Source organism: Ailuropoda melanoleuca, chromosome 6 (assembly GCF_002007445.2).
Source record: "Ailuropoda melanoleuca isolate Jingjing chromosome 6, ASM200744v2, whole genome shotgun sequence".
In the NCBI taxonomy this organism is placed as follows: domain Eukaryota; kingdom Metazoa; phylum Chordata; class Mammalia; order Carnivora; family Ursidae; genus Ailuropoda; species Ailuropoda melanoleuca.
Genome location: NC_048223.1, coordinates 97257784 through 97272956, shown reverse-complemented (window position 1 = coordinate 97272956; position 15173 = coordinate 97257784). Strand labels below are relative to the sequence as shown.

General features: G+C 38.2%; 1 protein-coding gene across 7 annotated transcripts in view; it reads right to left on the bottom strand.

The window, feature by feature from the left end:
- Positions 1–15173, bottom strand: part of TBC1D12 (TBC1 domain family member 12) — a 104873-nt gene that overhangs the window by 23915 nt on the left and 65785 nt on the right. For all 7 annotated transcript variants that reach the window (XM_034662970.1, XM_034662969.1, XM_034662972.1 and 4 more), the window contains 2 exons: positions 3781–3863; positions 604–721 (listed from right to left, as the gene is read on the bottom strand). In XM_034662970.1, coding sequence (XP_034518861.1) covers positions 604–721; positions 3781–3863 — 201 coding nt within the window. The remainder of the gene's footprint in view (positions 1–603; positions 722–3780; positions 3864–15173) is intronic.

Sequence of the window (15173 nt, the reverse complement as noted above, 5' to 3'; positions counted from 1 at the left end):
ACACTAGGCACTGCAGAATACATCTCCTACTCTCCACTCTAGAGGGAGGATAAGGCATGTACAAAAACATCATCAGAAAATAGAAGGCAAAGTAAAGCAAGAAGTACATTAGCTCAAACTATGATGGCAAGTTACAGAAGGGAAAGATCATACATAGCATATTTATGATTATGAGAAAACACATTAAAAATCACTTTAATATTTAACATTTAATAAATGCATCTTACAATGAATGTACGTATTTTTCTTTGCAAAAACCTCCTATTACCTTAATAGTGCATCTTGTGACAAAGGATATGTCAGAATTAATATGGTAACTGAGGAAATTAATGCTTCATGGATCAACTAGCATTTCAGATGGATATCTTCAAAGGATAGGTAAGATTCTGACAGGCATACAGGGTGGTCAGTAAGGGAGGTATTAGAGATTGAGGGATTTATAAAATGAAAGGCACAGAAATAATCATGAAATTTTTCAGACACCGATTAACAGTATCATTTAGCCAAAGCATAAGATATATGTTGGAAGCAATAAAAATAGAGAATTAGAAACATGAGGTCTTTGAAGACAGACTGAAATTCAGGAAAACTCTGCTTACTTACATTACTTCCCAATTGGGCAGTATTTCATTGATCCAAATTACCATTGCACTTGCGATATTTTCTTCCTGTTTAAATCGTTCTTTCATTATTTTTTTCCTTTTATAGGCTTCTTTAATTTCTGTTTTAAGCAAGCAAAAATTATTTCAATACAAAAAAACTAGATCATATGCCCTTCTCCTTCTACTTAAGTCTAAAAAAAAAAGGCAGTAAAAATGACATTGGGACGCCTGGGTGGCTCAGTTGGTTAAGCATCCAACTCTTGGTTTCTGCTTAAGTCATGACCTCAGTGTCATGAGATTGAGCCCCACATCAGGCTCCGTGCACAGCAGGGAGTTTGCTTGAGATTCTCTCTCTCCCTCTCCCCCTGCTCACGCTCTCTAAAATAAAGAAATGAATCTTTTTGAAAAATGACATTAAATGACATTAAAAAATAATTTGCCATGGCACTATTATAGTTAACCCTTTCTACTACGATATCCCACTTTACTAGATTCAAATTTAAAAAATTGTAACATACACACATATACAACATTCCTCTGAAAATCAGAAGTCACAATTCTGAAACAAGAGATGTCTCAAAAAGAGAAGTGATAAATATATACATAATTATACATTTATTATTATATATTATTACATATTATTATAGTATATATTATAATTATGCATAACAGAAAATCGTCACAATTTTGAAACGAGATGCCTCAAAGAGAACAGATATGTACATAAAATAATTATATATGAGATATAATTATATATTGTCATATTATAATCATGTTTTATACTATAATTATATGCCATATTAATATATTTATTACATACTGTATATCATAGTATATATAATTATATATTAATGCATGAATATAAATATATAATAATTATATACAATGCTTTATATATGTTTGTTTATAGTTATATATAATTTTAGAACAAGTGGGGGCTTCAGAGGTCAGCTAACCAAAATGTTTACTAATTGTTTCACAAATGCCTCAGAAATCATTTTAAGGGGCAAGCAGGAGGCCAAGTAAGCAGCTCCTCTTTCATTTGTTGTATGTATTCAGATTCTATATGAGGTTTCCTTTTTTTTTTTAAAGATCTATTTTATGAGAGAGAGAATGAGCAGGAGTTGGGGGAGGGGCAGAAGGAAAGGGAGAGAATCTCAAGCAGACTCCCCACCCAGCACAGAGCCTGACTGAGGCTCAATCCCACAATTCATGAGATCATGATCCAAGCCAAAACCAAGAGTCAGAAGCTCAAACAACTGACAGGTGCCCCTATATAAAGTTTCTTTGTAGAGAGTTCCACTGCTTTTAAAACTAAAAAGTGTTAAAAAATAATAATAAAGTAAGCCAAAAAAGGTTTTAGCCTAAATATAGTTAACCGGACCCATGCACTTCAGACTTGAGGAAACTAACACTAGGTTTATTTACAGAGTCATATCCAGGTAGTGTCAAAGAAGATTAAAGCTATTACCTTCTTTTTTGGGGGTTTCCTTTTAATCTAAATTCAATTAATTAACATATAGTGTATTATTAGTTTCTGAGGTAGAGGTCAGTGATTCATCTGTCTTATATAATACCCAGTGCTCGTTGCGTCCAGTGCCCTCCTTAATGCCCTTCACCCAGTTACCCCATCCCCCACCCCTCCAGCAAACCTCAGTTTGTTTCCTATGATTAAGAGTCTCTTATGGTTTGTCTTCCTCTCTGATTTTGTCTGGTTTTATTTTTCCCGTGTTTCTTCTGTACTGTTCTTTGATGTAAAGCTATTACCTTCTGATTTCCCAATTTAATGTTTTTTCTACCATATCATGTTGTTAGGATAATGTACTTATCAATAACTATTAAACATTAATCAACTAGTAAAGTCAAAGTTCAAAGTCAATTAAAATGTGTTGGGTATGTCAGGAATATTTCAAATTCTAGATAATAAAATAAACTCAACCAATATTTAAATGATTAGGGCTTTTAGAAAAATATAACTGGCTTTACAGGTTTCTTATAACATTAAAAAATGAACTTCATTTCCAAAATAGTACCACAAAATAGAAATGTATACTATGATAGTACTCTACTCACTTAAGTCAAAGAAAAAAAATTTGTTGTTAAAAGGCATATGTCTAAAAATACATATAGCTGTATAGTATTTTCTGAACATGTATCCTGAACTAACAGTGCTCAGTAAATAAATACTATTAAATTATCCTTACATTATGCTTTTTGGCTGGAGAAGAGAACGAATAAATAAATGTGAGTATTTATATACCTGAATATACATTTATGTGCCTTTCCAAATGACACAACTGGGATTCTAGAAAGACTCCATTAATCACAAAAGCAAATTCTAATTTCAAATTGTATTCTCAGTCATATAGGAAGTTACCTTAAAGTGTTAAAATTATTAAATTATAAAATAGTAAAAGCTTAAAAACTGTAAAAATGAATTTCATGAAATAAATTCATATCATCTCCATTCATAAGTTAAAATAATAGTCCGAGGTTTATGACTTCAATTACAAGAATTCTCTTAGATAGTCTGCTGCCCTTCTATTAGTTTTGTAATAGTACTAGTGGAAAAAGTACCGCATTTTTTTTTTTAAAGGTTTTTATTTATTTGTCAGAGGAGAGAGAGCACAGAAGTACAAGCAGGGGAGAGGCAGGCAGGAGAGAAGCAGACTCCCCGATGAGCAAGAAGCCTGACATGAGACTCAATCCCAGGACCCTGGGATCATGACCCGAGCCAAAGGCAGATGCACAACTGACTGAGCCACCCAGGCATCCCTGACATTTTGTTTTTAACAACAGATTTAGTTAGAAAAATAAGAAGCTAGCATCATCTTAAAGATGAGCTTAATCAATTTCATCATCTACCTTCCTGTTGTAATTAACCAATGGATTAGCTTCCTAACTGACATCAGTAAGTTAAAAATACCAATCGGAGTTAAATTTTATACCTCGTTTTTTTTGTTGTTTTTTTTGTTTTGTTTTTTAAAGATTTTATTTATTTATTCGACAGAGATAGAGACAGCCAGTGAGAGAGGGAACACAAGCAGGGGGAGTGGGAGAGGAAGAAGCAGGCTCATAGCAGAAGAGCCTGATTTGGGGCTTGATCCCATAACACCGGGATCACGCCCTGAGCTGAAGGCAGACGCTTAACCGCTATGCCACCCAGGCGCCCCTATACCTCGTTTTTTAGCCTCAGCCACCATCTCATCATATTCTTGTCGGTGACGTAAAGCTTCTTCCACAGATTTGGCAGGAAGATTTCTGGAAAAAAAAATGTTTTAAGTCAATTTTTAAAAAACTAACTTCTAAATGTATCAACTTCTTCCTTTTTATAGCCAAATACAAAGAATTTCTATCTTAACCTCATTTCATACCTTAAGGAAGTACAAGGTTGAAAAGAACTCCGCATTCTAGAAAAGAATCAGAATCCAGGTTGCTAATATTTGTTATATAAATATTATATTTATATGTCTGATGTATACATGTTTATATATTATTTAAATGTGTTAGATTTCAGCCAATATTTCTAGGTTATTTGTTACACCCACTTACTAATTTTTCTAGTCAGTTTTTTTGAGGCATAATTTTCATACAATAAAATGAATGAACATATTTCAAGGATACAGTTTGATGAGTTTCAACAAATGTATATACTTGTGCAACCAACATATTCATCAAGACACAGTTCCATTATTCTACAAAGTGTCGTTATGACCTCTCTGCACTCAATACTTACCCACTTTCTCTTTTCTTTTTTTTATTTTTTAAAGATTTTATTTATTTATTTGACAGAGATAGAGGCAGCCAGCGAGAGAGGGAACACAAGCAGGGGAAGTGGGAGAGGAAGAAGCAGGCTCATAGCGGAGGAGCTGATGTGGGGCTTGATCCCATAACGCCAGGATCACGCCCTGAGCTGAAGGCAGACGCTTAACGACTGAGCCACTCAGGCGCCCCAGTATTTACTTACCCACTTTCTACCTTAGGCAATCACACCTCTGATTTCTATCTCTATACATTAGTTGGTTGCCTTTTTTTTTTTTTTAAGATTTATTTATTTTAGAGAGAGAGAGACAGAGAGTAAGTGGTGGGGGGGGCAGGGGAGCAGAGGGAGAGAAATCCTCAAGCAGACTCCCCACTGAGTGTAGAACCTAACACAGGCCTGGATCCCAGGACCATGACATCATGACCTGAGCCAAAACCAAGTCCATGCCTAACTGACTGAGCCACCCTGGCACCTGCAGTTGACTGCCTTTTAAATAATTTCATATAGATTCTTTTGTGTCTAGCTTCTTTTGCTGAGCATGCTTTTGAAATCCAGTCATTTTATTCTGCATATTAGTAATGTACTTCTTTTAATTGGTGAGTAGTGTTCTATTTATCCATATCGATGAACATTAAGATTGTTTCCAGTTCAGGGCCACCATGAATAAAGCTACTATAAATTATTCACTTCAAGTCCGTGTGGGTATCTGCTTTCATTTCTCTTGGGTAAATATCTAGGAGTAGAATTACCGGGTTATATGATAAGTGCAGGCATACTTTTATAACAAACTGCTTCCTACTTTCAGAGTCTTAAGATAACACTCTATGTACAAATTTGATAATCAGTTAATCACTTGCATATACTATATTTTGGCTTATAAAATTAATGGCTTCACAGAGCAGGTGATTTAGACATATGACTATGCTAAAGAAGTATATTTGAATATTACCACATATCCAAATATAATGATGTCTGGTTTGGGGAGTCAGTTTTTTAATTAAAAAAAATTTTTTTAAAGTAGGCTCCATGCCCAACGTGGGGCTTGAACTCATGACCCTGAGATCAAGAGTCACATGCTCTATGGCTGAGACAGCCAGGTGACCCTCAGTGTTTTGAATTATTTTCAACAGGCTAGGATGGGGAAAGATGTGACAAACTTTCAAATCATACATTTTACCTCCTCTCCTCAAGTTAAATTCCTCAGGTATGTTGTAACAGGGAGGAACGATGGTTAAGACTTCTCTAGGCCTTGATTAGAAAAATGAACAGAAGATACTGAGCAATAGTTTCTAGACATTGGACAGTAGGCAGCACAAGACAGTGATCCTTATGAAAAAGGAAACTAACAAGGTACCCTACAAATGCCTAAGGACCTGGGGTTTCCAGGTCTCAGTGCTAGAAGGAAGTACCCAGAGTCCATCAGTCTTGCTGAGTTGAGGAAACAGAGTTTGGAGTTGAGGAGTCCACAGCCAGACTTTGCAGATCAGAGTACAGAGAGAGTGGAGCTATCCAAATTTCTGGCTGAGTACTATTTATGCATGTGCATGATTAAATTATGGTAGCCAAGGAAAGAAATGCCAGAAAGGAATAGGTAGAATATTCTCAAAGATCACACTGGGCCAGCCAGAGTGGAAAGACCTCCTAATAGACAGGGTATCAGATAGAATCGTTGGGGTTATTGCTTCAGTAGTAAGGTTACTAGTTCTAAACTAAAGGCTCTTCTAGAATCACTCTCACAAAGATTAGATTAAAAGGGCCAAGCCAATTCCAAAGAACTCTGTACGAGACTAAAGCCAAACAATATTTAAAGGAATACAAAAAGTTCAGTATTCAATTATGTAAAATCACAAAATCTAGTGTCCAATAAAAGTTACCAAGGAAGCAAAGAAGCAGGAAAACACAATTTATACTGAGGGGAAAAAAATCAAGAGGTAGCGCAGAAATGTCAGATAACAGGATTATAACTCAAGGACGACACTACGACTGTTGTAAACATACTCAAGAAGGTAGAAGACAGCAGGAACATGATAAGAAAAACTCAAGATCCAAGTCAAACTTCTATAGATGAAAAGTACAATTTCTAAACTGAAAAACACAAAAGATGGGCCTGACAGCAGATTATAAACTTCAGGGGGAAAAAAGTGAGCTTTAAGATATAATAGAAATCTTGACAAAATGAAATACAAAGAGAAAAAATAACCCTCAACACCCCTCAAAACAGCTCGAGTTGTGGGATATGACCAATATCAAGCAACACATGTCTAACTGACTCAGAAGAAAGGGGAGAGGAAGCAGACAAAAAATAGTTGACTAAAGGCTACAATTTTTCCAAAGTTGATAGAAAATTATAAATGCAAACACATCAGAGTTCAATGAACCCCAAACAAAAGGAACATGAGGAAAACCAAACCAAAGTATATCATCAAATTCATGAAAATCAAGAGATAAAGAAAAATCTTAAAAAGCATTCAGAGAGTAAAAGAATTCAGACAGCAGACCAGCACTAGAAAAAGTGTCAAAAGAAAATTCTGTGAGGCACCTGGGTGGCTCAGTCAGTTAAGTGTCTGCCTTTGGCTCAGGTCATGGTCCTGGGATCAAGTCCCACGTGGGGCTCCCTACTCAGCAGGGAGTCTGCTTCTCCCCCTCCCTTTGCCCTCCCCCCTGCTTGTGGCTCTCTCACACCCACGTGCTCTCTCTCTCTCTAATAAAGAAAAACTTTTAAAAAATGACATTCAGTAGAAGGAAATAAGGGCAGATGGAAATCTACTTATTCAAATTCTTAGAAAATAAAAAAAATAAAATTGTATGGTGGGATGCGATGGTTAGTTTTGCGTGTCAAACTTTCTCTCTCCCTTTCTCTCCCTCTCTCTTTTTCTATGCCTGCCTGCCTTTGAGATGGGACATGGGTCTTCTCCTGCCTTTGGACCTGGACTGGAAATTACACTATCATCTTTCCTATTTCACAGCCTTGGGACTTGAACTGGACATGGAACATCAGCTCTCCTGGGTCTCCAGCTTACTGACTGCAGATCTTCAGGCTGCTCAGTCTCCAAATTCATGAGAGCCACTTCCTTATAATAAATCTTACACATAGGATATATATAAAGAAGAACTTAATACATGGCATTTCCACTTCTCTGAAGAACACTAATACATGGGGTTTATAACATGTACAGCGGAAGTATATTGCTGTAATGTTCTTATATATGTGAAATGATATATCACATGAAGGTAGTCCATGAATAGTCAAGATATATATTACAGAGAATCTACTAATAAAATATTAAAAATATAGACAACTCACCAATAATAGATGAAATCAAAAGTCAACAAAATATTTTATCCAAAAGAAGGCCAAAAAATAAAAAAGTAGAACTTTGATTGCCCTCCTATAATAAAGACTAATTTCTCCACCTCCTTAGTATCTAGCTTTACTTTTTTAAAAAGATTTTTATTTATTTGTCACAGAGAGAGAGAGAGCACAAGCAGGGGGAGCAGCAGAGGGAGAGGGAGAAGCAGACTCTGCTGAGCAGGGAGCCCAACACAGGGCTCGATCCCAGGACCACTGGCTCATGACCTGAGCCCAAGGCAGATGTTTAACTGACTGAGCCACCCAGGCGCCCCACTATAAATCTACTCTTAAGACTTCTCACCAGTTACTATTATTTTCCACCAAAAGGGCCTGATCATTTCTTTCAGTTAGAATGCTGCCTGCTTTTCCTGGTGTGAATCTTAATGTTTTTTATACTTTAATCCTTTCTTGGTTTTTTTCCCACAAGTTTCAGCAAAAGACTCGTCTAAACTTAAGAGCACAATTTGGGGGATCTGGTCTTCTATTTATTAAGAAAGTAGAATCTATAGATCTAAACAGATCTCTTCTCTGCACAACCTCAGTTTCTTCACATAGTCTAGACCAGTACTAAAGCTTTCTGCAATGACAGAAATGCTCTTTTGTGTTGTTCAGAATGCAGCAACCACCAGCCACATGTCACCACTGGGCACCTGAAATGTGGCTAGTGTGCCCGAGGGAATGAATTTTACATTTTATTTAATTTTAATTAATTAAATTTCAATTTAGATAGCGACGTGTGGCTAGTTGTTACTATAATGGAGACTACAGGTCTAGACTCTAGAAAAAGAAAGAGCAGTAACTTGCTATCTGGTCATTTATGTAAGAAAACAGAACTAAACTCTCAATAAGCACAAAGATCACAGATTTTAAGTAACACAGAACTATGTCTCAAAACCACAGTTATAAAGGTGTAATTATTAAGAGAGTACAGTCCCTTTATATACATGTTACTTTTTCACTGACAATTCACCCCTTGATTTTTTCCAGACAGTTCCCCAAACTATGTCGACCTGGTCCTAAAAGAAGATCTTGAGAAGAGGTTATCCGAGAGCTTTATTTATATCAGTTGTAAGCACTCCAGTCTTAGCATGGAATGATGTACAGGAAGGAGTTAAACACTGTTCAGGAAATAGAACTTTTCAGAGAGTCCTATGTCAGGTTTTTCGATTGTGATTTCATTTTTTTTTAAGTGAGTACTTATATACATACTCTAAACCAAAATAGTGCATAAACAATCATCAGCTTATTAATTATTCTGTCTTGGCATCCCCTTCTTCAAATCATCATAAATGTAAAAACCTTGGTAGATCGTACATATTCAATAATTATGCTCCAAAGGTGAATGGTCCATGTGGTAAAGATCCTACCAATCTTTGACATTTTGAGGAAGACCAGAGCTTTCAGTACCCTAAGTATTAAGGTATGGAGCCCAACGTGGGGCTCAATCTCATGACCCTGAGATCATGACCTGAGCTGAAATCAAGAGTCGGACGCTTAACCAACAGAGCCACCCAGGCACCCTAAAGTGCCATTTATTTATTTTTATTTATTTTTTAAGACTTCATTTATTTGAGAGAGAGCTAGCACACAAATGGGGGAAGGTACAGATGGAGAGGAAGCAGATTCCCTGCTGGGCAGGATCCTAGGACCCCAGGATCATGACCTGAGCTGAAGGCAGGCACTTAACCAAATGAGGCACCAGTGCCCCTGGAGTGCCATTTAATATGCAGGTTGCACCCATGCATTCTCATCTGGTTTTATCCTTGATAAAGTCAGAGTTTTCATACTCATTGGTTCTCTAGATCTGTTTTTCAATTGTGGAAGTAGAGGAGGGACGAGTGATCAGGTATGCCCATATTCTAAAGCTTTTGTTTGTTGGCTTTAGCTACATAAATGGTAAATCATATAAATCACTTCCCCAAAAAAGACTCCCCCCCCAATTTTAGAAAGGTGAACAAAATTTTTAATGAAATTGCACCATCTCAAAACTGAAGGGAACAGTTGCTATCAAGTTGAATCTCTACCTTACAGATGAACAAAATCACACAGAAACAGCATAGAAACCATATTTATTATAATTCCCATATTAATATCAGGTAGTAGTGTGGAAAAGAAAGTCATTCTTTTCATTGTTTATACATTTTCGGTACCCTGAGGTCTTCTTATAAATTTACTGTGTCTAGTGTACTACTTCAAGTTCCAATTTTGTGGAACTGCCTGTATAAGTTACAAGAAAATTTTAAGAGGAGCAGAAATCACCGAAGGTTGAAGTCAAAGACTTGACTGGATGGCAAAGCTAAAGCCTAGTCCTTAAAGGATTCCTTAGGTGAGAAGTGGAAATGAGATAACTGCATCCCAAGTGAACGCAATAAATGAGCAAAGGTATGAAAGCAGGATTTAAAGAAATAGGTTTGGTTATAAAATAAAATATGACATAAAGAAAAATATGTCCCAAATACAGTTTAGAACAGAACTTCTTGCATAGAATTTTTATGAACTCCTGGAAGAAATGAACAGTCCTTGTAAAGAACTTAATCCATTTTGGATGAATTTGAACAAGTTTAAGAAAACTCTTCTGTGAACTTAGTTATCTACCTGCTCAGCTGACTGCCTGGCAGAGTCTGAAGGTCTTTAACCAGGCATTCTTTTCTTGCTTATCTAACCACTCTGAATTAGCCTGGTTCATTCTCCTCCCTGGCAGTAAGACTGAAATAAAACTCTGACATGTTCTCATAACTAAATTTCTGAAAATCTTTTTTTTTTAAACCAATGGAAAAATAAATAGGAACACGTTCACCAAGTCCTTCGAAAGAAGTGTCATGATCACAACTCTTTAGTGTGAAGGAATGTAACAGGAATGAAAAAATATATATATGAGGAGGAAAAAAGATGGGGGAGGAGTAGGGGTCCCCTTTTTCAGCTGGTCTCCTGAGTCAAGCTGGATATCTACCAGACCATCCTGAACACCCATGGAATCAGCCTGAGACACAGGAAGATACATCTGGATCTCTACAAATGAACATCTCCAGCCCTGAGTATTGAGGTACCAAGCGGGGAGCCGTGAATCTGCGCACAGATATTGGAAGATAAACGTAAAGGGGTGGGAGCCGCTGCGCTCGGGCACCGGGAAGCGGTAGCCACCTGCACTGTGGAGTGGGCGGATTCGAGGACTGGCACCCACGAGAAAGCGGACTGAGACCGTGAGCCAGGGAACACGCCTGCAACCAGACTGAAAACCGGAGCCCCGGAGCGCACACTCGAACTAGACTGAAACTGGGAGCTTGGGAGCTCTCGCACGACCAGACTGACAAACGGAGCTCCGGAGCGCACAAACTAGACTGAAACAAGAGCTCGGGAGGGCACGCTCAAGACCAGACTGAAAACCAGCACTCCAGAAGGCATGCGAACCACACTGAAAAAGAGAGCTTGGGAGCGTGCGCGGGAACCGGGGGCGGCTGGCGGTGTTAGAAGCACGAAGGACAGAGACGCGCCGGCCCTGGAAGTGAGGGCTGGGACAACGGCTGTGGGGTGCAAAACCCGGGACGCTGCAGGGTTTTTGGCAGCACTGACAGAAACAGAGTTAAAGTGGCCAAGAGAGCTTAGGGCAGAGCGGACTGCGATCTATTCTGAGACAGAGGCTAGAATAGAGCCAATGCTGCTCTGACTCTCAGAAGAGTCACAGAAAACTGCCAGGGAAAGCCGCCAGAGAACAAAAGCCTGGTAATACCGGCTCACATGTGCCCATTCTCCATCCCTCCTCGCAGGGGACAGGGCGACTCTACCCAAAAGGGTTGTCTGAATATCAGCGCGGCAGGCCTCTCTCCCAGAAGGCAGGCTGAAAAATCAAGAAGCCCACATCCCTAAGGTCCCTGTAAAACAAGTGCACACTGCCTGGGTCCTCATCAATAATTTAGGCTCTGGGTACCCTCTCCTCATCAGAATGACAAGGAGGAGAAATCCCCCCAGCATAGAAAAGATAATGAGTCTGTGGCCTCTGCCACAGAACTGATGGATATGGATATAACCAAATTGTGAGAAATGGAGTTCAGAGTAACAATGGTCAAGATGATGTGTAGACGTGAAAAAAGTATTAACGAAAATGTTAACGAGAATATAGAATCTCTAAGAGCGGAAATGAGAGAGAATCCTGCAGAAATTAAAAATGCTATGAATCAAATGCAGTCAAAACTAGACGCTCTGATGGCCAGAGTGAATGAGGCAGAAGAACGTACCAGTGAATTGGAGGATGGGACGGTAGAAGAGAAAGTTAAAATAGAAACATGGCTCAAAAAAAATCCAATCTCAAGAATGTAGATTACGGGAGATTACGGACTCAATGAAATGTTCCAATGTCAGAATCATCGGCATCCCCGAGGGGGTGGAGAAACAGAGAGGTTTAGAAGAGATATTTGAACAAATTGTAGCTGAAAACTTCCCTAATCTGGCAAAGGAACAAAGCATTTGTGTCCAAGAGGCAGAGAGGACCCCTCCCAAGGTCGATCACGGCAAACCTACACCACCCACATCATGTCATACTGCAATTCACAAATATTAGATCCAAGGATACAGTATTGAAAGTGGCCAGGGCGAAGAGATTTCTCACGTACAGAAGCAAAAATATCAGAAATAACGTCAGGCCTGTCTACACAAACCTGGAAAGAGAGGAAGGGTTGGCAGGGTATTTTTAAAGCTCTATCCGAGAAGAACATGCAGCCCAGGATCCTTTATCCAGCAAGGCTGTCATTCAGAATTGATGGAGAGATAAGGTGACCGAATTCATAACCACAAAACCAGCCCTAGAGGAGATATTAAGGGGGGGGTTCTATAAAAGTAAAAAGGCCCCAAGAGTGATACAGAACAGAAATTTACAATCTATAGAAACAAAGACTTCAAAGGCAACATGACATCGTTAAAATCATATCTCTCAATAATCACTCTCAACGTGAACGGCCTAAATGCTCCCATAAAACACCACAGGGTTGCAGACTGGATAAAAAGACATGACCCATCCATATGCTGTCTACAAGAGACTCATTTTGAACCTAAAGATACATCCAGACTGAAAGTGAAGGGATGGAAAACCTTTTTTCACGAGAATGGACCTCAAAAGACAGCTGGAGTAGCAATTCTCATACCAGACAGATTAGATTTTAAACTAAAGACTGTAGTTAGAGATACAGAAGGCCACTATATTATTCTTAAAGGATGTATCCAACAAGTGGATATGACAATTATAAATATCTATGCCGCCAACAGGGGAGCAGCTAGATACACAAGCCAACTCTTAACCAGAATAAAGAGACATATAGATGATAATACGTTAATAGTAGGGGACCTCAACACTCCACTACCAACAATAGACAGATCACCTAAGCAGAAAATCAACAAAGAAACAAGAGGTTTGAATGACAATACTAGACCAGATGGTCCTCATAGATATATACAGAACACTACACCCCAGAATAACAGAATACTCATTCTTTTCGAATGCACATGGAACTTTCTCCACGATACCATATATTGGGTCAAAAAACAGGTCTCAACCAATACCAAAAGACTGAAATTATTCCCTGCATATTCTCAGACCATNTATTCTCAGACCACAATGCTTTGAAACTGGAACTCAATCACAAGGAAAAATTTGGAAGAAACTCAAACACTTGGAAACTAAGAACCATCCTGCTGAAGAATGATTGGGTAAACCAGGAAATTAAAAATCAATTTAAACAATTTATGGAGACCAACGAGAATGAAAACACAACAGTCCAAAATCTATGGGACACTGCAAAGGCAGTCCTAAGGGAAAAATACATAGCCATCCAAATCTCACTCAACAGAATAGAAAAATCTAAAATGCAGTTTTTATATTCTCACCTCAAGAAGCTGGAGCTGGAACAGAAGAACAGGCCCAGGCACGAGAAGGCAGCTGATCAAGATTAGAGCAGAGATCAATGAACTAGAAACCAGGAGCACAGTAGAGCAGATCAACAGAACTAGAAGCTGGTTCTTTGAAAGAATAAATAAGATCGATAAGCCACTGGCCAGACTTATTCTAAAGAACAGAGAAAGGACCCAAATTAATAAAATTATGAATGAAAGGGGAGAGAACACAACCAACACCAATGAAATAGGAAGGATTGTTAGAAACTTTTATCAATAGCTTTATGCCAATAAATTTAACAACCTGGAGGGAATGGATGCCTTCCTGGAACCCTATAAACCACCAAGACTGAAAGAGGAAGAAATTGATTTTTTAAACAGACCAACTAATTATGAAGAGATTGAAGCAGTGATCAAAAACCTCCCCCAAAACAAGAGTCCAGGGCCTGACTGATTCCCCGTGGAATACTACCAAACATTCAAAGAAGAAATAATACCTATCTCCTGAAGCTGTTTCAAACTTGAAACAGAATGAAAACTACCAAACTCATTCTATGAGGCCAATATTACTTTGATCCCCAAACCAGTCAAAGACCCCATCAAAAAGGAGAATTACAGACCGATATCCCTGATGAATATGGACGCCAAAATTCTCAACAAGATCCTAGCTAATAGAATCCAACAGTACATTAAAAAGATTATCCATCATGACCAAGTGGGAATCATCCCTGGGATGCAAGGGTGGTTTCAACATTTGCAAATCGATCAATGTGATAGATCATATCAACAAGAAAAGAGTCAAGAACCATATGATCCTCTCAATTGATGCAGAAAAAGCATTTGACAAAATACAGCATCCTTTCCTGATTAAAACCCTTCAGAGTGTAGGGATAGAGAGTACATTCCTCAATTTCATAAAAACCATCGATGAAAAGCCTACAGCGAATATCATTCTCAATGGGGAAAAGCTGAAAGCCTTTCCCTTAAGATCAGGAACACGACAAGGATGCCCACTCTCGCCACTATTATTCAACATAGTACTAGAAGTCCTTGCAACAGCAATCAGAAGACAAAAAGGGATCAAAGGTATCCAAATCGGCAAAGAAGAAGTCAAACTGTCTCTCTTTGCAGATGACATGATACTCTATATGGAAAACCCAAAGGAATCACGCCCAAACTACTAGAAGTTATAGAGCAATTCAGTAATGTGGCGGGATAAAAAAATCAATGTTCAGAAATCAGTTGCATTTCTATACACGAACAATGAGACTGAAGAAAGAGAAATTAGGGAATCCATCCCATTTACAATAACACCAAAAACCATGCGTTACCTTGGAATTAACTTAACCAGAGACGTAAAGGACCTATATGCTAGAAACTATAGATCACTTTTGAAAGATATTGAGGAAGACATAAAAAGATGGAAAAATATTCCATGCTCATGGATTGGAAGAATTAACATAGTTAAAATGTCCATACTACCCAGAGCAATCTACACTTTCAATGCTATCCCGATCAAAATACCGAGGACATTTTTCAAAGAACTGGAACAAATAGTCCTTAAATTTGTATGGAA